The following is a 24798-nucleotide window of genomic DNA, read 5'->3' on the forward strand; positions in this document are numbered from 1 at the left end:
GATGAGATATTAAATATCAATCTCACTGTCACTATCTGCTGTCTCTGGTTCTCTCTCCTCTGAGAAAACTTAAATTGGGGATCGCACAGGGGCAACGTGCAAACACAATGTTGATGAAGAGATCTAACAGGGACCTAATCACCAATCGTCATAAGATCTTCATTAGTTCTATGTTACTTTGATCTTTTCTCTGTTGGTTTGAGTCGTGTCAACAGTAAATAGTGTGATAGGACTTTGTACTGCTGTGTTTGTATTGTCCTTTTCAATGTGAGGTTGTCTTTCTACCTTCATTTAGAAGAGTTATGCAAAAAGAGGGGGGGGGGGGGTATTTCTGATAGCCATATTTTTCTTTGTAATAAGTGAATTAAAATGAATCTTGCATAATTCAGTTGAAAAAGAGACACTTTCATAATATAAGAATCTAGAGTTAGAGGTTTTCCATTTTTTGCTAAAACTGTCTTAAAGTGATGAATCTACCGGATACCTATGTGGTGTCAAAAATGTCAGCATGACCTAGTATACAACTTCAAATAGTAAATCAATGCTGTGTCCTTGATTATCAGGTAATTACGGAGTTTCCTCCCCTGTAGCCAGGGATGTCTGCTGACACAAGTTCCGATAGAAAACAAGAGATTTGTGAATTTATAATGCAACCGGGACCTTGGAGGTCTCAACTCGCGCAGGAAACGTGTTCAGGTATCCGCCAGCCTGGCCCTCCCCGGGACAAGGTACGCTAGTACTATGTTATATACCCATGCTATTCCTTATCTCATTCACCCCTGAAATTTCATAATGAACTATGCCAACCTTTTGAATTGGAAGAGTTCAAATGTGTCTTCAGGTGTGAATGAGTTAAAAACGAGGCTGGGCAATTAATACAGGCGTAATTGAGTTTGCCCAATAACAAGGATACTGACGGTGTATTTGTGTGAAGGTCATTTTTAGCACTGTATGTAAACACAATTATACTTTAACTCTGATGATAATTCATTTTGCCCTTAAAGGAAATGATTAACTATTAAATATGATGGGTTGCTACCTTGTGTGTGAAGGTCACGTCTAGCCTGGACTCTTTGTTATGAATGTTCGATTTAATATTATGTAATAGGTTCACACATAATTGTACAGCTATTGTAAAAAGGAGGAAGACAGTTATCAAGTGTAATGATTTGTCGGTTAACCCACTAAAGTATATATCATATTCCTTGTACTAAACAAAGCACACCTGAACCACATTACATTCATGTATACTGTGTAATTGTGTATTGCAAAATCTCCATTTGACCTAAATTACTTTCTCATTTACCATTCATAGAAAAGTTTGGCAATAAAACAACCCTACGATGTGTTAATCATTCCGAAGTTAGATTACTATAATCCAGACTGCTTCCTACACTGAAATGTTTTAAACCTGTTTTTAATAGTGGTGGTTGTGTCCCTGTGGGGGGCCCCAGAGCTAGTTAAAGCTCAGGCTAACTCTATCAATGGAAAGCCTGGGCTCTCTGTGTGTGTGTGTAGACCACAACTAGTTCAGTGGCACAAACCTCAATGATGTAATAGCCATATCTACCACTGTCTGGGATACTGGTCAGGGAGAAGTGACCAAAGCAGCTATCCTAAAGGAATAGTGCAATAGAAAGGTGACCAAACAGTACTGGTCAATGGAGAGTAACCGATCAGTATTGGTCAATGGAGAGTGACCAAACAGTACTTGCCAAGGGAGAGTGACCTATCAGTACTGGTCAAGGGAGAGTGACCTATCAGTACTGGTCAAGGGAGAGAGACCTATCAGTACTGGTCAAGGGAGATAGATCTATCAGTACTGGTCAAGGGAGAGAGACCTATCAGTACTGGTCAAGGGAGAGAGACCTATCAGTACTGGTTAAGGGAGAGTGACCAAACAGTACTGGTCAAGGGAGAGAGACCTATCAGTACTGGTCAAGGGAGAGTGACCAAACAGTACTTTCAAAAAGAGAAAGGAACGTCAAAGCAATTAATACTGATCAGTAGTTAGATACTGGTTAGGTCAGTTTAACATATTATCTACCTGTTTCTGACCTAATATTACCACATTTTACAAGTATAAGTCACAATTTCTGTCTCCCTAATTATAATGACAAACGCCTCTCTATCATCTATATTCCGCTTAGCATTGCAGTATAATGCTTTTTCACATATATCAATATTTACAAGGTCAGGTACCTAATTAGTGTCCCTGTTGCTTTGATGACCGACAGAGACCCTGTTACCTTGACAACAGTAAGATGCCCTGTTGCCACAGCCATGGTTACACACAAGAGTCTACGTGAGTCAGATCAGAACCTTTCTCCCTTGTGATAAACATCTAAGATTGTCTATGTTAGTACATCCTTTTATCTGGGTTTTTTTTCTTCTTTACATCGTCTGCCACTAAAGCAATTGCTACTAGTAAGCCTGCTTTTCTGACCTGTTAGCTTTAACTCCCCTGTCTAAAATGTCCCGATTCAAAACTTTATTTTTCAAATCGCAAAGAAATGAAAACAAACCTGGACACCAAACATCTTTGATTTTAATCAAGTTTCAAAAGAATAGATTCAATATTTGTTAATTTCTGTTTTTATGTGGTATCCGACGGTAACCAGGATTTGTATCCCTGATGCACTTTCTCGTACAAAAGAACAACTCTACCTGGAATGCACAGTAACCTGAAGGAAAGATTACAGCCGGTATATACTGCATGGTCTTGATATCCTCCACATGTGTACTTGTACTATTGTTCAGGTAACCTAGATATCAAAAGTTCAGGGGACTGGGAAGTATAAACCAACAAATTTATGGGTCAAATACGAAACACTGTCTTATTCCACCTGTCAGTATATTAAATACGAATCACTGTCTTATTCAACCAGTTGGCATTTTAAATAAGTAACAATTGTAGCACCCTTGTTATTTTGATATTCATAATTATTTGAATAAGTACATACTCAGTGGGAACATACTGAATATGAGTTCTTTAGTAACAATATAATTTACGATTTCATTATTTATATTCTAATCCGTATTTTGTTCTTTCATTCCGTTATCCGTGCCGCGTTTTCACTACCGAAGTCGCCGTGTCACGTCATCGCTACTTTCGTTTTTAGATGTGTATACGTGTGTGGTCTATGTGACGTATTGTGTATGTTGTGTATGTCTTTTGTAAACTAGTTTGACAACTTGACCAATGACCCATGACATCTGTCGCATTGCGTGCATTTTTCCCGCCCTAAAGTTTTCTTCGCTACCTCTGAACTTTCTATCTGCCCATTTCATCGATACCTTCCATATTGAACACATCGATCATCTCAATCTGCCCTATGAGCATCATGAACGGAGTCTATCCCAGGTACCACATACTAGGTAGGTCACTGTTCTGTTTATTTTATAGGCTAGAATAATACTTTTTATATATTCGGAACTAGTATAGAATTAGAAGTAAAGTATTATTTATTCTTGAAATTATTATTTTCTGACTATTTCTAATTTACCTTTATATTTTCGCCGACGGGCGTGGTCAATAATTTTGTCATTTAGTAGAGCGTATGTATTTATTCTCGCTAGAATGCTAGTTTATATATTTATAAATGGAGAACGTACCATTATAGTGTAAACCACATTTATATATTATTGCCTACGCCATTGTGTAAATTATCTCGTCATTTATGTATTGTCCAGTTATAGTCTGGTCGTTTGGAAAACGTGTGGTGTGGAATGTTACAATCAATGTACGTGTGTATGGTGTATTGCGTTATTTTAGTCAGGTGCGTTCAATACGAAATGTATGTGTCTTATATGTATATTTTAATGACTTACAGGGATGAAACTCCTGGGTGAATAAAAAACGTTGAACCTAAAATCCTGGCTTGATTGTATATGAAAATCTCCACGTCGGCAAGGAATCCTACAAAAACCCCGAAATTACACAATGTCCGTTTCAACTGATTGGGCGGTACTGAATTTGAAACATTGTCATATTTAACCAGGCAATGTAATGAATACAAAACATATTCAACCAGTTGGAGAGTCTATCGGTAACATACAACATATTTACTGCTCTCAGACATTTCCTTTTATCATGTATCGTTTTAAAGAAGATTTTATACACAAGTAAAAAAGGTTTCTTTTATAGATTTGTCATGGTATTTGGGCTATAATTCTTAGTCTTTTGATGAAACTTACTTTGAAATGGATTTTCTTTAATGCCGCTTTTATAAAAATTTGCTATAACAACTGCCTAGTTGTTATAGCAAATTTTTATAAAAGCGGCATTAAAGAAAATCCATTTCAAAGTAAGTTTCATCAAAAGACTAAGAATTATAGCCCAAATACCATGACAAATCTATAAAAGAAACCTTTTTTACTTGTGTATAAAATCTTCTTTAAAACGATACATGATAAAAGGAAATGTCTGAGAGCTGGTACTTGTAGATAAAGTGGGTGTTGTTTCTATACCCTCAGTAATTAACATGGACGTACACAGGCTCCAATTGCGTAGGAGCTCTTTAGTGATAGGAGGTGAAAATATTTCACAAAATGTTTTAATTGTTGTTTGATAGTGTACGACATCAGTTGTCAGCCATGATCACTTTAAACTAACTGTTCCATGCCCTGTGATATCCTTTGTTGTTATCTTCCAGAAGCCATATTGTTTTCAAACATCTAACAGACCCCATCCACCATACTTTTCAACAGACCCATCATTCAACAAGTACTGTACTCATTTTCAAGACTTTCAATGACATGGATTTACAACTTGTACCAAACCTCCCTTTTTCTATCATCAGTCTTTACAGAATGTTTGGCACACTAGAAAAAACAATATTCATTTTGAAAGATGAGTAATTATCAAAACATTTCTTTTGTTATAGACATACTTTAATAAAATATTACACCAAAATTCCTACAAAACAAACCATCAATTGAGTCTCAATCGGTCATTGGTCGAAAGTAAAGCTGCAAAACGATTTGAACTTAGAGTCTGGGGTCACTGGGAGTCTAACATCTTCATCCTGATTTCGTACCGACTGACATCTAATATATTCATAAAAGATACTTAATGTCTACTCCCTGATGGTCGGCAGCCCGCAAAGTCAATCAACCATGACCAATTATTTTACAATACGACTCGATCTGTGAAGTCTACTTTTATATATTACTATAATTGACAGAGAATTATACAAAAATTGACTCCATCAATTTTTTATATGATAATATTTAATGTAGTACAAAAATTTATCCTGTCCTTTTAACGTTTGATAGAATTATCTGGTCTTTTTATAAAATGTTAGGAACATATAAGTATATAGCTTCCACACTTAGACCATCTATTTTACACATTAAATCCTGAAACGTTATTTTCAAAATAATATTATGGCCATTTACTCTAAATATTACTAGTATACTTAAATGTAATGATTATATTACGAAATCAACTTTTTATTAGGCGAAGACTTGAAGCCTTTAGCGAGGAAACTTAAATGCTATCATGAAATTTAATAAAAGAAATGAAATATCTAAAAAACTGACCTTTGTCGGTAAACAGTGAATTGCGGTGAGAATAATTGATGTCACTTAAGTTTCTAACAGGAAAGATAACACTAGAATGACTCAGAAGATGTTTCTCCTAGATGTCCTGGAGCATTACATGTTCGTAAGTTCAAATATCAACTTCATGCCATATCCTTCCACGAATGAAAATCTAACCTTATTGCTGTAAACTAACATAATTTGTGCATGGTAAATAGAACTAAATTCAAATTTAGGTTAACTCATTCACCCCTGAGGACACATTTGAACTCTTCCAAATCAAAGGTTGGAATAGTTCATTATAAAACTTCATGGGTTAATGAGTCAAAGGGTATAACTACATGAGTTGTAATTACAAAGAAAAGTCTTTTTATTCGATGTGGAGTATAATATATATATAATATTAGTTTGACCCCTGGACATTTTGTTTATTTGTACTTTTCTCAAAAATGCTTTTTTTTACAACTACAAAATTCATAATGAAATGTGATTTATATTGAATACTTCCATTGAAAAGGACACAAATATTTGATAGTACAATGTAATAATAGACTCATTTGCCCCTGAAGACACCATTGAACTCTTCCAATTCAATGGATGGAATAGTTCATTATGAAATTTCAGGGGTGAATGAATCAAATACATGGTGTTCTGTTCAAAGTTCTCAATATGAATCTATTTGGTAACATAGAATGCAGACGTCAATGAACCAACAAAATTATTTAGCTGACTTAGGTGGTTAAGATCCCATTAAGGACGGACTATCCAAGACAAACATATGTGTAAATTTTACAGAAAATCCCTTATACACCTTAAACAAAGCTTCACACAGATTTCAGTATCAAACCCCATCAATATTCAAATATTGATTGATGGTATTTTAACAGTCATATAAAATGTCAGCAGGAGAGAGAGTCGGCAATTGAGAGACAATTATAACCCCAAACCAATAAAATCACATTAAAATCACAAATTAATGTCAACCGATTTTAAACTCACGAAATAAATCGGCTCTAATATTTCTGGTCAATAACCTCACATTTAAAAAATATTTAATGATAAAACAATCCTTCATTTGTTTAATGATGGTTTAATTATGCAAATCTCAATCAGACGTTTTTCAAGTGAAGAACTTAATTTTTCATTTCAGCAGTTTCAATATTGATATCACTGGTCTGGGAAAAACTTTCATTTAGTTTTTAATAACTTCTTTTAATTGATAGTTCTTTTATTGTTATACTGATCGTTCAACATTTTTTACAAATTATTTATTTTTCGACTCGATGAACATTGGTATCTTAATGGCATATTAATAATTCTTCATTTATTTTAAACTTAATGATCATTAATGAAAAAAATTATCACCAAATAGAAATCTTAAGAAATCACAAGAAGAAATACATCACAGACATCTAGTTATTTTCCCACAATTTCAAGTGTGTTACAATGCTCTCACTGAAGGAAGCCATAAACTGACCTAAACTGTAACCAGCAATAACTTTGGAGATGTTTTAAAACATTTTGATGATGCAGATCTGACACCTAAATTAAGTTACGAACACCAAGACTTTGCGATTCCTCCTCCTTGTTGATGCCACATTTCCCATTGTCTAACAGCAAAACGCTGTTAAAAGCTGTGTAGCTTTCAACACACTTCATGGTCAGCTTAACACAACATTACAGAAACAATATAATATTTCTGACATCTTTAAATTATAACAATACATATTTTATTTATCTAAAATGACAAGTTCACTTGAATTTCATGCAAAATCCAGAGAAAAATATAAATATGTATATATCATATTTTAAGAGATTGAAATGTTTTTTTTATGCTATTATTGAGAAGTTGACAGGGCTTCAACAAGATAAGTTCTGGAAGATATTAAAATCTTTGCATCCTCATCTGTTGATCGTTACTTGTGGAGGGTCCAATGTTTTTTTTCTTATTGCTTTATTTTCCTGTATGTTTTCACTGATGTCAGTGCGATGTGTATTTTCTATCAAAGTCACGGAAAAAAACATGTGCTGGGACCTCTGCCTCACGCCTCAGCCACCCGATTTTCCATTCAAGTGAGTCGATTTGAAAATAAACCGAACAACTCAAGAAAAAAACTTGATTCGATCGCAAAGTAAAGTGGCAGTTTCACGCTGCTTTTTACACATTTCAGGAGCTACACAATCATACGCTACTCACACACAAGCATATGAACCTACTCTATGTTGGACATCTTGACAATATTCCTTTCCGCATTTCAATTGTCAGGAAATGTAATTCATATTCTGGCCTTCCGAAAAACTACAGACCTTTTTGAAGTTTGAAGTATTGTACCACACAACATGTGGTTCTAATAAGGCGAAAAAAAGTGTTTCCTCTTTTTTGTTGTCTTTTTGATACTTGACGCGTCTGATACCTTGAATGAAGGGCAATAATTGTCAGGTTATCACATCATCTCTAACCCAGGTCTGGGGGATGCAGACTGTCAAAAGTGTCTAACTCAGGTCTGGTTGGGGGATGCACACTGGCAAAAGTGTCTAAACCAGGTCTGGGGGACGCAGACTGTCAAAAGTGTCTAACTCAGGTCTGGGTGGGGGACGCAGACTGGCAAAAGTCTCTAAACCAGGTCTGGGGGATGCAGACTGTCAAAAGTCCCTTTTTTATTATTAAATCCTTACGCAAGTTTTTTTTGCATCCTCAGTCAATTTTTTTTTTAAAAATCATGCAAAACAAGAAGGTTCAAACTGGTTTAGATTTCGAATTATTGCAGTGCAATTTACATTGTGATAAAAAGTCAGCATGATTATTTGGGCAGTATGTATTCTTCTAGCATGTTGGTACTAGCAACAGATAATTTAACAGTTTCACATCTGAAGACACATTGGAACTCCTATTCCTATTCAAAGGTTGGAATAGTTCATTATGAAATTTCAGGGGTGAATGAGTTAACAGTTTAAGCTATGCATTTTTTATACTGGTATCACCCTGAAACAGGAGAATTTCTCGATACATTTTTGCAAACTCCATCTCTTTCCCAAATAGCCTTACCAAATTGCTTTAGGTAGTATTGGCGATACAGAATACTTCTATAAAACTGATTTTTCAAATTTACTTTTGGAAAATTCATCATTTACACATGTGTGTAGAAGCATTTGTGAACTAAAATAATGATATGACCATCAATAATTATGATAAATGCATGTTACTAATAGGTCCAGCTTTAATGAAGCTAGGAGTCGGGGACCCTTGGAATATTGCGGTTATGTCTGGTTATTTGACAGTTGAAGGAGGGCAGCACTGGTTTGACATGTGCGTACGCATAATCTGTCATGCGTGCGCGAAAATAAACGGACGCGCGTACCAGATATGGTCTAAAATTTGGTGCAAATAAACGCTGGCACATGTCGACTTAAAGCCTCTCTTCAAAATGTCAACACAAATTACATTTGCACTGAACACTATCACATAAAATCTCTAGTAAAAGCCTACAACAATATCCGCTGTAGATATACTGCTTCGTCCCGAGTGGCCGGCTTCGTCCGGCTATAAATATATCAGTCTTAAAGTACATCATTGGCTGTTTGGTATATAGAATGTAGAATTGAGTTATAATTTTCCCTCTTTCTTTGATTACATATATTCTTTCACTTTTGATTATGAGCCAAAATAAGATCGTTCTTAACTGATGAGAATTTGAATTTTTCTCTCCTATCAAAGTTTGAAGCCAAAATAAATTTCACACATTAAAACTTAATTTTTATATGTTAAACATGTAAATATAGCATGAACAGAGTTTGACGAAGTTAGAAAAAAAATGATACAACATCAAGTTACTGTGTTACGTGAAACTTTCGATCATCTGACATTAAGAAGTGTTGAAATGGTGTGAAAACAAAATCTACTCCCAAAGATATTCTGTTTTGAGAAAAGAAAATTAACAATGTATTTGATAAGAATATTAAATACAAATCAATGTTTTCATTTTATTTATGATATTACTTCCAAGTAAAACTTAATTTTCCAGGAAGTAGAAATCATCCCCGCTTATTTCCACTTAAAGATTAAAATTTAAACTTGTATGTCAATAAATTTGCTCATGACTGGCAGGACCTTGGCTGTAACGGTAAACAACGCATTCCCTGAGGGTTCAGGGATCTGAAGTGGGATTAAGTGCCCCTACACCCCTAACAAAGCCCTATAACAACATAATGAAAATCCCTCTATCCGTCAATTCTCAATTTGAATTTCACTTCTTTCAAAGTCACGAAAAAATGTTTAACTTTTTAAAATCCAATCTTAACACTACCATCCCTACTTTTGTAATAGATTGATCCATTTCTTAAACAAGGATCAGTCTAAAGTGGACAATAAGGGTCTTTCTGGCCTTTAACAAGCTTCAGTGTTGATCTCATAATTCTGTGTATATTTCTATAGAAATGTAATAAAATTCAATATGGCCTGTTCGTGATCCGGAAAGTCTTTCCAAAATCTGATGAAATCTTGACGTCACACTATGGATTTGTAAATGAAGATTATATATATTTAAACTTTTGAAAGGGACATGGTAGATTATAGCCCACTTCAAAATGTTTGTCACTTAAAAGCTGTGTGACGTCAAATTTTATTTTTAATCAAAGATTTTCTAAATATAGAAACTGAAGTCTTGAGGGAACACACATACATGACTATGGGGGCTATTTATACATCAATCTTGATTGAGAAAACACTGAATTTTCTTGTTTTCTTTGATGTCCGTTTCCTGTCACCGGCTTACAGGGCTAGGGACAACGTGTTCTTGGCGTTGTCACCCCTTCATTAAACACTTTAAATTTGGGCCCAAAACACTTAGGTTTATCAATGTTTTTATCCTACTCGGGAGACATGTATCCTCCATCGCGAGTGTTCAGATACATCCAACAAAACAAATTCTTAAAAATTCATGTTAAAAACATATATACATCAAATTCAAAACAATTAGTGCCTCACTTTATTTTTGTCAGTCTCAAATTAAGTTATCAATCATGAAAATAGTTTAGTCAGTTGTCCTGTGGTTTCTTTCTATTTTCAATGAATATTAATTACCTCTCTTGCCATTTTCATATATATTTGTGTAAATTTGAGTTCATCTTAGGTCAATATCATTTGTCTTTCACAGAAATGTTACCACACCTTTTTATCAAACTTTCAAAGCAGGTGATCTGATTCACCTTAAAAACAATTAAGACATAATATTAGAAAACATGATTTTGATGCTTAAATTTGAATCCAAATTTCCAAATGTGACATCCATCATGACAGACAGAATCTATTATTTTTTTATGGCAGATACAATAAAGATTTAATTTCAATTTACACAAGTCAAGATTTGGGAGTGACTATTGTGGAAATTCAGACAGTCTGACTCCAAAATTAAATCTATTTAACACTTTTCACAAACTGTCTGATACTAAAAATTAAATCTCTTTCCACATTCCCATCAACCATTAAATGTAAATGTCGGAGTAGCGGTGTACCTATCTATATATATATATACACTTATTCAGGCGGCAACAACGGGAGCATTGAGAAGTACAAAATCGTAATCATTACACCTTTAAGCCATGCTGGCTAATTGACAACTACGTAATAATGAAAATCATGAAAGGGCCACTACTCTGGTAAAAAAAAATGAAACAAAAGTCGCACAAGTATCTTACACACAGATCAGTTGTACTATATTGAATAGTGCCAAGTTTCATAAAATTGGTCAGCAGTTAAGTAGAAATACCACAAAATGTTTAAACAGCGGTAGAACAATTCCTTAAATTATTCAAACCCATAATGAGAGAGTAAATGTTTATATTTCATGGGTTTTTTTTCAAAATTATTTCTCTTCGCAAAACCATAACAATATTTAAGGGATTTTAAAAGAATATGATTTATGATGTTATTTCTGATAAAGTCGGTCAACAATAAAAAAGATATCTGTTCTATCACAAACCTTGTCTGATTGTCTATGACGGCTCAATTAGGCCTATAACCTGACATTAACATAGTTCAAAACTCAAACCGACAGATTTATGTCGGAAAATGCTGTTGAAACAATTTCTTGTTGATTTTCTTAATTGGTGTCAACAAGTGAAAATATACCAGCCACTTGAGACGAAATCATCTCTAATTTCATTGGAGACTTCCGAGGGCATTTTTGAAATTTTTAGGATAATAATCTTTCTTGATGATTGAGTTCAGCTGACAGATAGGAACAGACTAAGGGAACGATCATGTGTTTTAATTGGACATTTGACGATAATTTACAGATTTTGAATCACGACAATGAAACAGTAAACCAATGTACCCACCCTCCCCTCCCTCTCTCAGCCTCAATCTTGTAGTACTAGGATGCTGCAAAACATCATCCTCTTTTTTTTGATGAAAAAAAACCCAGGCAGTGGAAATAACTCAAGCTTTCAAAAAAAGTTGAGAGATTAGATTGTTGAAAGAAGAAGTTATTTTTTTCGATTATTCAACCGGAGAAAATTCAGGACACAAACTGCCAACCTTAAACTTTTCAGACTGAAAGACACACACCAACACAACATAATTTTGTTGAAATCAGATTATAACTTTGTCGGGACAATATTTTATTGAGACAGACAAACGGACAAACAACAGGAACAAGTCGACTCCATTTACTCCCCCTAACTCAGGGACAAGTGGACTCCATTTACTCCCCCTAACTCAGGGACAAGTCGACTCCATCTACTCCCCCTACCTTTGTTGCGGAGGGTTCAAGCACCTAGCCAGATCACAGTTAAAACTGGGTGTTTATAGAATTGTTAACGCCAGCAACAGATTGTATTGGCTCCTGTTAACAACTTACTTCAGTTGTTGAATAAAGTTGTGAACCAATGCCGATCCCACAGTAAATTATCACAATACGAAATCATGGTGTTGAACTTCACAGATCAAGTCAGCCAATTTCTCGAAGCAGTATTCTGTACCTGGCAAGTATGTGTAGGACTGAAAATCTGAATAACTGTTTTTTCTTTTGCTTTTTTTCTAGTTTTTACTACAAAAACGGGCTAAAATGGTCAACATCCCAATCAATGTTTACAGAGCTTCACGAAGGATACCAAACATATGAAATTAGTATGGTCAGTCTAGATTTGCCATATACAAAATAATGCAACAATGTTATTACCCTTATGATTTCATGACCCTTTCCGTACAAGGAAATTTGTCAAAAGTTGAAATCTTGAACAATTTACCAACAGCCATGATATCAAAACTGCTTACTGCTATCTAAGGTGCATTGTGTAGGAACCCAAGTGTGGTCAGTGTAGTGATGACCAGCACCAGCCTTGACCAGTAAAACCAAGGTCAAACAGTCAATCACACTGGGATAGCAACATCCAGACCAATACTTCTTGCTGGGAATTGTTTTCTTTGATCAAGGGGCACAACTGATAAAGTACTTATAGTGCCACTCGCTCCACTCCGCCACATAAACTTAACCCATGGCCCTGGCAAAGGATGGTATCCACAGATGATACCTTAGCATATAGCCATCAAGGAGACCTTAAAACCCAACAGCCAAGCTTTCTCATTGTATAACACCAAATGCTAAGAAAAGTATCAAATGATGAAATTGACCCAAAATCATGATCTGTATAATCAAACCTTGCTGTGGCAAAGCCATTGGATGAGAAAATTGATATACAGTAGACTTTTAAGTCGGTTAAATGTTTCCTTTCACCTTTTTTGCACACTGCAATGAAAGACTATATCATGACAGTGAAAATCAGTATACAGCATAATATATGTAGAAATTACATGAAAAAAGTGAAATTAAACTTGGTTAATATGGATTTTACAGGTGGAGGGTGAATATTTGGCTAAGGAAAGTCCCCCGGAGTACAGAATACAGCTTTAACACACAGCCACTGGACCAAAGATTACTTCTGATAAACGTGGTATATTATGTCTAGCTGGAGCTGTAATTGCTATCAAAGAATGAGACATTATTTGGTAATACATAAGCCTCTTTCATTCATACTATCTTTTTATAAAAATACCAGCACTACCTATAAACAAAACTTCATAAACGGATCAAGCTAGAAAGAACGGTTCTCAAAACATGAAGTATCCAATTAGCAGTCAAGCTAACCAGTCTTCCCCATCTTATCTCCTCAACAGTGTTTGTACCTTCTAAATCACCTCAAAGTTTGTTTCGGTGATAAATATAGAGATGGGAGAATCAAGAGTTCAAGTGATGATGATTATTTTCTTTAGGGTTTTTGGTTACTATAGGTACCGACTACTAGCTTGTATTTAATGCAGGCAATTTTGGAATACAAATTGTTTGTTTGGGGATTTGATAAACTAAGGACTCAAGTTGTTGGCAGGTAGCCAGGTTTATTCTTCATTCATCTATTCTTGCAGTTGAAAGTATACACAATCATATCATGGTTAAACCCAAACTGCTTTGAGCTGTCCAAGAATTTCTTAAACTCTGAAACTTCTCCAGAAACAGTGAAAAAATATCTCTACATTGCAAAAAACACATGATACGATAAGAATATCACTATTCTGTGCATTTCAAAAGGAGCAGACAAGTTTTATAAAATAACTTTTAGAAGTTAATGTTAAATCATAATAACATCTCAAGCCAAATTTGATTGCTATACTAAGCAGTTAATCCTAATTTTAACAGCAGTTCATGGTTCTCTGATTTCTCAGCATGAATTTTAAAGAAGCGAATTATTTCTACAATAAATGTTTCAATTCAAAATATCCTAACATTTGAGTATGCTTATAATTCAGTCTTGTTTATACAATCAACAACTGTTTTTAAACTTTAGAATTAATCAAAGATTATCACAGACATTTTCTGACATTTCTTTCCACATTTCAAAATTATGTACATCAGTAGACAACAGCTACCAGGGGGTACTGATAAAGGTGGAAGCTCTCTGCCACCAGAGGGCAGTCTATCACCACCAGAGGGTAGCACTATCACCACCAGAGGGTAGCACTATCACATATCTGATTGTGCTATCATTCCTTGGACAGAACATATCGGTTATGAAATGTACATGTTCATTAAAATGTGTCATTTTAAATACAAATGTTTGCATGTCGGACTTACTTCAGCTACATTAACACAAAATAACTGTCCGATACAATACTTAGATTTACGTATTGAGTTTTTGTTGGCTTAATTACACTATTGAGCTGACGTATACAGTAACATAAATTTCTACACTACTCTGTTTTAGTGATTTCTGGAGCTTATCAGTTTTCGAGAGACAAGGTCCAGATGTAGGCAGTAATAACTGCCAGTGTCTATGTCAAATGGAGTGTGATCACTACATTAGTAGGAGCTCCTTAATTAATATACTTATTTCAATTAATTACAGGCTAATCTCCTCACCCGCCACCTGCTTGTGTGAAGTATTGATGAGCGACAATATTCAGTCATCAACAAAAATCATGGCCTGATTAAATACACAATTTCAAAAGATTACTACATGTATACAGTTAATAAAATCATAATTTTTTATTGAAATAGAATATAACCTTGCAGGCTTAATTAAGCTGACGAACTGGTCAATAACTCTAGTGCTGGTCAGATACTGTAGCATTTGACAGTTCTATAACAACTGTTCCAAATATTCTAAATAATCTTTCCATCAGTTGACAGCTTCCAGTGATTTTTATCTGCAGTTTAAGTGACAACTTTCAGAACTTTCAGTTAAATAGTCTACATGAAAATTTGCATTATGTTAACCTGACTTGAGTTAGAACAACTGATGAGGGTGTATACATATTGAGATAGTGAGATCAACCAGAACATTAAATATTAACACTGTTAAAGGATTTTTCAAAGAAATAAGTACAAAACTACTAGACGCTAAGTTTTTTTCCAATAAAACATAACTGTTATCATGGAATTCGATTATCTAAGTCCCTGCTGTAATATAGAAAATTTAGCTGACGTCTTTTCATGTTGCTTTCAGCCCTTTAAATTTTATTTTTGTAAGTTCATTTTATGGGTAAAATTCTGTTTGAAGTTTATATGAATTAACTTCCTTTAGTTATCTTCATAATGATTTGAATCCACAGGAGGAATAACTATGACAAGAAATCACTTAATTTCTGATGTCACCAGCTAGGGTATGTTGAAAAGGCATTTTACAGTTTGTAAATTTTGCAGGCGATCTGTTTTAAAATAAATCTGGATGGAGCAGAGGAAAATAACTTGTTTAAAATGTCAACTGGAAATGAAGCGGAGACCTTATTATACAGACATAATAAGTGGTAATGTGAAACTCTTCATTTCAAAATAAATTATATATATATATAATAATTATTCAAAGCAAGATTGTTGAACGAACATCAACTCCCATTTTGGTATCAATTCACAATCAAGACAGTGCCAATTGTATTCCAAAAGGGAATGAAAGATGCAAAAGATTTATCAAGTCTTCAGAATGGACGAAGACCTTATAATGCGATTCACCTTAGTTATTCTTCAAGAAACATTTTTTACAAAATTTCAGACTTACCTTGAAGAAGGCTCAAATAACGCATGATGTTGGCGGTGTCAGCTGGAGTGCTATCTTATAAGGTTAAATGTCAGTATTTCCGTAACATCAGCCAACAACTTATTGAAAACAACGAAATCTGTCTGGAAAAGTTTTCTTTCTCAAGCCCAACTTCTTCTCTGTGTGTTCTGTTGTAAAAGTACTAAACTGACAGACGACAGCGCAGTAAATATTATGTAAGTTCAAACTAAAACAATTTGCTTTTTCCGGACAGAAAATTGTGAAGTGCTGAATGAAGACACACAATTTCACACAGCAATACAAAACTTCTTTTCGGTCTTGAAGTTCATAAAGAATGACAAAGTGAAGATCTGGTACAGTGAACTTGAATGTGAGAGATAAATAACTACCGGTAAGTCTAACTGCACTTGCTGTAACTGATGAAGTTATAAGTACTGTCCAGGCAACTGTGATAGGCTACATAAGTATCTGTACTAAGATATTCTACTAGGGCGACACTGGTAGGCTAAGATACTGTCATATATTGTCACACTTTACAACCACTGCACCTCATGATCAGCAGCTCGTGTTTCAATCGCTGTGGTGAAGCCCGAGCCCTATTATATACCCTTAGACCTAATCACTTCAGACACAGCATCTTAAGCAAGCAACACCAACACTTGTAAGTCAAAGGCCATTACGACTTAGGAGAGAAAGACAGCAATTGTAATAATGGAACAAATCAAATAAAACTTGGGGATTATTCTCATTTTGACAAGTGGGATGATTGCATTACAACTTTCCTTGGAGAAATCAAATAAAAGTTGCTGTATCTAAACATACATTGACCACTCAGGGGAGATAATCCTCTTCACAGGGGGGATAATCCCTCTTAATAATACCATGATTATCTATTTTGTAAACAGTCATTTGACTATAGGACTATAAGCGTACAAATCTCTATCTATCAATTGGAGAGATTTTATGTGATATTTTTTCTATTTTTATCCCATTTTAAGGATAAAATTAATCTCTTGTTCAGCTTTATACAAAACATCTAATTGAATTCATGAAGAACAATTTATCTTTAAATACAAGTTTTTATTAATTTTTCCCCATTTTAAGTAACAAAATTTATCTCCTGGGGCAGTATTATACAAAACTTATGATTTGATTTATGAATAATATATTACAGTCTAATGCACTTTAGAAGTTTTATCATTGGCCATAACATTTAACAAACCAAGCATTGTTTTAATACTTTTTTATAAACATCTGACCCATATTGCATTTTCTTGCTTGTTTTCTTTTCTTTTCATTTGAACCACTTTCCCTGTAATATATATAATTCAATAAACTCCTCCGACATATTTGACCTAAAATCATGATTAGTTTTTAATTTCCTTTTAAAATCATTAAAGCAGATGTGTTGCGTTAACTAAGAACAAAACCAGAAATTTGGGTATATTGATATAGAGATTTTCCGAAAAGTTCTTTCAAAGATTTAGATGCAAGACTTGAGACGTCTGATGACATCAAGGATTATCAACACTTAAGGGGTGTTAAGTACCCTATCACAGGTGAAACGGCTTTACAAAAAACACAGGTAAAAAAACAACTTTCCATTGTATCAACCTGTCGTAATCAGGGATCAGTGGTGACATAATTCTGGTCAAGCACTCTGGCCAAAGTGTGACAACTGGACACTAATCCCAGAGAGGTTTCACCTCTGCAGTAACTATGATACCAAATACTTTTTATTACTTCATAACATTACTGAACATTTCTTTCCCGAAAGCTTATAACTATATATAAAGTAAACAACTTAGCTTTTTGGACTAATGTCTCACTTCATTTCCATTGAGTCAAATAATCTGAAAGCACCTGCTGCATAGGAATTATATATTTCCTTAAAATCTTTTCTGTTGTGAAGAAATTTTCTCACTCACAAATCTGATTTTATCTTGTTCGGGAACAATTTTTACACAAAGCCTGCCACATATCTTATCAAATGTACCAACCTTTAAGGCAAATGTATACAAAAACCTGCACATGCTTGCAGTAGTAATGTATCGGACCATTTTTTCTCCCCCTAATGTTCTATTTCAAGCATTTACATGACTTGGATCATAGACCATCCCATCGCATACCAAACCGATGGGTCAATCATGAAGAATCGTGCATCGTGAAAAACAACGATTGCATGTTATTGATGAAGACTGGGAATGTTTGACACAGCCATTTAAGGACACAAGTCTCCCTTAGCCTCTAGGCAATGACCGATACTTGTGATAATTCATTGTCAACTAAATATAGAAACATAAACGCGTAACAAACACATAACATAAGCAGAGGATTGTTCAAAACCTCAATGTGATGTAACGACCATTTGTTTTTAAGTACATGGTCAAAAAACGAAAAATGTCTAAATATTCAACGTGATGCAATGACCTGTTAATCTAGTTTTTATTACATTTGATCTAAAAAAAACTAAACCCCCAGAAATTGTTCTAAATTACATTGTGATATAACGATTGTCTGTTTTTCTTATGCATTAAAATCTATTTAACCCCAAAAAATTACCAACATTCTATTTGATGTATAGCTAATTGATTTTTTTTATTTATAATTCTCAATCACTGACACTTTTCACTTGTTTTTTTTCTACTTTCACATCGAAATGACATTTTTGTTCAATGTGGTATTTTTTCCCCTATCCCCTCTCCTCTAACTCTCAATCTTGTGACTGATGTTCTGTTAAGTAAATAAATAATGAATAATTGTGTGCCCCTTTGCCCCATGCCAAACCTACCCATGTATGGTGGAAATTGAATGAGGATTGGAAAAAGAACCTCGATCTTACATAACATTTCATGAGCAAGTGACGAAACAAAGGAGACAAATATGACCCCTTTGGCAGCCACAGTTCGATTCAGCATTTTCAATCAATCCCTTCAATTCAATCAAGTTTATTTATCAGAAACTTATGAAAGAATCATAAATGTATGTATGTGAAGAATGAGAACTTTCACATAAAGTTATAAATCTGACTCCCGATTCCTATATAGTTCCCTTGGTGAAGTATTGATAACTTTCAAAACATTTAAAGCTCAAGAACAGTGAAGCTTAGATGTCGGTGCTCACATTTTGTTCTTCAATTTAACATGTCAGACGTTATTGAATGTAATCCTCAAAACTAATGGAGATTATTATTCCTGAACTTGTTTTTCCTACATCAAAGTTGTCAGAAAAAAAATGAAAATGTATTCAAGGCCGTATGTATTTATTCATGAAGTCAAAACCAGTTTTAATGGAAGGCTGTGCCAGTACTCACTTTAAGACTATCTTAAATACATCCATTAACAATTTAACTCTGAACAAATCTTTTTATCTTCTTTCAATAAAACGCCAAACAGTGACAATTTTGACACTTGAGCCCTTTAGCCCACAGCAAGTAAAGGCCTGGGCCAGGTGCAGAATGGAAGTAAATACTACAGGTAAAAAGCACAGGTAAATGTGTATAACGAGTAGCTATCTCCACCTGTGGGTCTGATGACACGTCGCTGCTTTTTTGCTGACGTGACAAATCGTCGGTAATGTTGCATCCAAGTATTTCAATTTAAACACAAATGAATCCTTACCTATAGAAATTACTCACTTGAATTAAAAAAAAATGTCATAAAACTTTCCAAATCAGTTTTATATAAAAGGCGAGAGAAAAAAAATACTTTTTTTTCCTGGCAAAATAACATCTATTTTAATTCTACAGAGAAACATATCAACATTAAAAAAAATGTGAAAAACAATGCATCACCTTGAAAAGAATTCTACTTTAATGAATGAAGCATTTTACAATCCAAATGGGTTAACATCACAGCTGTGTATGGGACCATTGAAAGTTTCCAGAGCTTCTACCTGTGTGCAGTCATTGCTGACTTTAATGTTACAAAATATCAAAGATGTTCACACAGTCTTCGTTGTCATTTTGAAAGATTAAAGAAAGGCTAACATTTGATTTTTGGATTTGCATTTTAACTGTCTTTAACATTAAATTTAGTGATCTGTTTTTTTGTTTTATTTCGTGGTGCTGGACATAAGATTTACAAACACAGTTTATCTTAGATCTGACAGGACAATGTATTTTAATCTTTTTGATGTAAAGCAATGCTCTTTCATTGAGAGTGGAAATTCTGGAATCATTAAAGTGACACCAAGCCTATACATTTATGAAAACGATAGCCAATGTTAAACATCACTAAAATAGACATTTCTCTTGTGAATAGGATTAAATCCATACTTAGAATATGTACAGTACAAATACATATCCATACATTTGTGTACAGCATTGAAAAATCAGAAAAACACTAAAATTTGAATTTAAATTATTTTATGATCCTGAGGGATAATTCGACAACTCCATTAGCAACTCCAGTTAGCCTTACAACTTATCAAGGCAATTTTTCTAACATGTCTATCAGATAAATTGAAATAATTGAACCTGATGCACATATGCTGGACAAAAAAAAATCATCATTTTATTATAGGAAAAATAATGGTTCATAATTTTTGACTAATGACGATATATTTGAGCTAAGGAAGGCTTATGCAGGTTACTCGGGGTCCTCACTATCAGATTTCACCAGACAGGATGGAGGAGTACCAAATTAGCATTTCTGGACATTTAAATACTTAAAATTTTGTTTTCAGAAACTTCACAAAATTTCTTAATCCTATTACATTTACAGTAAGTTTTAAATCAGGAAGTGGGTGGATCGGTCAGATAACAAAACAGACGTGGATTAATTTCACCCCCTTGATGTATTCCTTGCTCAGCATCCACAAGTCACACCCTATACAAAGTGTGATATCGACTTAATACAGTCGAAAAACAAACAGACACTTCTCTCGCTTTTATCAAGAACTAGCCGTACTGAGTATTTATGAATATCCGTGTTGACTTTCCATAGTAATAATAAATATTTAATGATACATTCGTTTCCAGTCCAAATAACATTTCATAACCAAATGTCCATACTTGCCAACCCTCCCTATTTAGGAGGAAGACTCAATTTTGGACCCTTAAATATTCAGCATTTTCAATCGATGAATTTGTTAAACCATTCCTATAGTCTAATATCTATTGGAACAACTCAAAACGTGTCATCTTCAATGGTTATTTTGTCTCAAAAAGTTGACAAGCATGGATGTCAAATCTATGTTTTTCATATGACAGTTGTTTTTGTTTTTCTTATTTGATATGAAAAAAATACTACCTAATTAAAATGTCTGTCCTGGCACAGGGTGCATGTATTTGTTAAAAACATATTTAATGCAATTTTTTCAACGAAAAACTAACAACTTAAAAACATTTCAAAGAAATGCCACTTAGGTTTAAAGGTTAATTTTTAATGTAATGAAGATATAATTAGATAACATTTTATCCCCAGTTGGGCATTGATATACATTAAACAGTTTAGAGAGATTGTAGAAGCTTAGAGATGGGGAGGTTGTTCACATCTAATTCTATAATTGATTTGTCTAGTACCCTCCTATGCAGAAATCTAATTTTATGGGACCTCTTTGAAAAAGACTAGTTATGCTGACGACACACTAATATGGATATTTAATGAAATTAGAAAAATAAAAATTCATCTTAAAATAAATTACTTCTTAAAGCCAATCATGTTTACAGCAGATAGATATAAACTTTCGAATATATCTGAAAAGATTTTAAAAAAAATATCAGCTCATATTTTCAAGCTAACAAATTTGAGTCTATGCTTTAAACCCCACCATTCACAATAAAATACTCTTTAAAACAACTAAACGGACCAATCTACTAGGACGTTTAGGTGTAGGAGGGTTAACAAAGTCCTCCCACACATTTTCAATGTTATCCTTCTGTAATTGATGGCTATGCTAACTGTATACTTGGCACTCATGCATCAAACAGCCCTTCAAAGTCTTCTCATCTTCCAAATTTTATGCTACTTTGATTACACGAAGTAAATGATGTTCTCAAATTTGATTGGTTGACTGAGTTAACATTTCACACCTGTTGTGTTTATTTTTGGGTCGATGGCCCCCAGCATTTCCTCCCCCACACCATAGAAATCCACAAGGGGGTTCAGATTTTATAATTTTGATGCAAATAAGTTAACTTCCTCTGTTAAATATATCTGTCACTTCAATTTATCTGCCTCCCTCCCCTAATGTCAGACAATAATGACACCAGACCTGTCAATTCAGTTTGTCTTCCTAAATTTCTTAAATTTATAAAACTGACCCCACCCCCTTCCAACTCTTGTGAATTTTCTTTTTTAATAGAATCACTCAATTTGATTAACATCCTTCTGGTTTTCGAGTGATGAAGACCAATTTTGGTGTCAATGACAGCTTAACCGTCCTGTCAACTGATCATTAATAAAATAATATTCCCAGTCCCACTGGGACAAAAGGTCTCGCCAAGGGATCCATCCTGTTATTTGAAATGCAAATACTGAGGTGATATATATGTTTGATTAAAGATTATTACAAATAATGCTCGGCCAACTCATACATAAATATTTCATTTTTATATCTTTTGAGTATAATATGGAATTAAAAGGTATTGTAAATAGTCTCCGAGGCAGTAAATGATCACGGCATATCAACGCGGCCGACTCAAAATTCAAAAAATTTTAAGAACTGAACATTGTGTATGTGATTTATTCTAAATTTCATATTATAACACATCATAGATTTTTAATGGTCATTTCATAACACCATAACAGAATTAAATTTTTAAATCTTGACTGTGTCGTCTATTTCCTACAGCCCAGGAAAGATCTGTTATAAATCCTTAATGATATCTTCATTTGTTTGAGGTTTATTGCTAAGACTAACAATAATGGCTACCACTTGTGCTGCCCTATGTATCAACAGTGCAAATAAAATTCCCAACCGATTGCACAGACTTTGAATGATACCCCTATTGACAATCAACATCATATAATCCATGAATCTCAGCGATAATTACAATGTAATCATATGACATCTCAAGAGTCGTGATGCTCTAAAGATTTAATTCACATCAATAGTGATACCCCACAGACTTATTTCTGAGATTTGTTTTTAAGACATGTACAACCAGTGTTACCCTGAGGACTTCATTTGAACACTTCTTTAAAATATCATAGAAGGTAAGACTTACAAAATGGCCTGAAAATGCTGACGACAACACTGCAAAGAGTTCATTGTTCGACAGAATCACTCTACAAAATGCCATCAAGTTGATCTGAAATCTGACAGTGGGCTGGCTATACCAAATAATTACAAATCTCATAAAATTTCACGATGAGCTACAGAACAATTAAACAGTTTCTTTTTTAATGACTTAACGACATCACTTGTAGTTAATTTGAAAGCTGTGTACTTAGTTTAATTATTTTCAAATCTTGTTCAATTTTATATAACAGAGATAGTACACCCTTCAGGACAATCAACAGTGCGTAAAAATCATTTGAAATTCCCTTCGCTCTGTCATAAGGGCTTGTTCTGATATAAAATAGGTGTTTGTACGACTGTGTGATACTGTAGAAGCCAGCATACAAATAACTAGATCACCATGTACTGTACAATACTAACCACAAAGTACAGGTTGTTTTATCCGACTACGATAGAGTACAGGTGACATTATATAGGTCTATTAGCACTTTTCTCAATACATGTCCATGTACAGTTAAACCTTGTTATACTGCCGCCATTTGTCACGGGACTATTTGTCATTACAAAGGGGTTTGGCGATGAATTGAAAGACATATATATTGTGCAATAAGTTCTAGTTATTGTCTTTTCATGAATAATTTGCACATTTTGCAAAGAATTATCTGACTATGATATAGAGCAAGCTGTGTTTTCTTCAGTACCACTATTTCAAACATACATTTTTTCGCATTTTTCAACGAATTATCTGACTGTGTTATAGAGCATGCTACGCTATTCTTCAGTACATGTTTCATACCGTATGAAAGAGACCCGAAGAAAATGTTAAATAATTGATAAAGCCTAGATATACATGGTCATGGTATGCCGTCCTCGACTTCATAATCGACTAAGTTTGCTTAATGTCTTTTTCTGAAGTTCAATTACTTCAACGAGCAAGTGTCTGCCATCCTTTATGACCCTTTTAAAATGTGCTGCAGAACAAATTGTACCTCACCGCTCACAGTTCTCAACCCTAAATTCAGGTTTACACACTGAACCGACACCTATGAGAATTTGACATTTTCTGGACTTCCATAAATATTTTGCGGCATTGTCGTTAATGGGGGAGGCGATACAGCCATAGCTGAGGGCAGTCATTATATCTTCTACACAACCTCATCAAAGTTATGAAAAGGTGTAAAAAGTTCACATAAACATGGCTTAAAAACACAGCCCTGCTGTGACTCTGGTTACCCAACTCTGGTCGAGAGTTATCCTTCCTTACCTCAGAGGTCACTGTGAGAGATGTGATTCGTGTGGTTGAGTTAAAAGTTAACATTTCACAGATATCGTGACTCAACGAAAGACAGATTTCGCATGGGAATGGGGGATCATGGGAAGGATGGGGATAGGCCAAATAGTTTAAATTATATATCTCTTTATACAAAAGAAAATAATTTCATTTTTCCAGAATCAACTATTCATCAAATTTTTCTTTAATATATGGTAACCATTTCTACATTAACATAAATACACTGTTTTCCA

General features: G+C 34.2%; 1 protein-coding gene across 4 annotated transcripts in view; it reads right to left on the reverse strand.

The window, feature by feature from the left end:
- LOC110458971 (protein c-ets-1-B-like) overlaps nucleotides 1-24798 on the reverse strand; it is an 83695-nt gene that overhangs the window by 36989 nt on the left and 21908 nt on the right. The window contains exon 1 of one of the 4 annotated variants that reach the window (XM_021510966.1): nucleotides 16090-16428. The exons of the other annotated variants lie outside the window; for them this stretch is intronic. Coding sequence (XP_021366641.1) covers nucleotides 16090-16114 — 25 coding nt within the window. The 5' untranslated portion in view covers nucleotides 16115-16428. Of the gene's footprint in view, nucleotides 1-16089; nucleotides 16429-24798 lie in introns of those variants that run through there. 4 annotated transcript variants of the gene reach the window in all.

Source organism: Mizuhopecten yessoensis, unplaced genomic scaffold (assembly GCF_002113885.1).
Source record: "Mizuhopecten yessoensis strain PY_sf001 unplaced genomic scaffold, ASM211388v2 scaffold9887, whole genome shotgun sequence".
Classification (NCBI taxonomy): domain Eukaryota; kingdom Metazoa; phylum Mollusca; class Bivalvia; order Pectinida; family Pectinidae; genus Mizuhopecten; species Mizuhopecten yessoensis.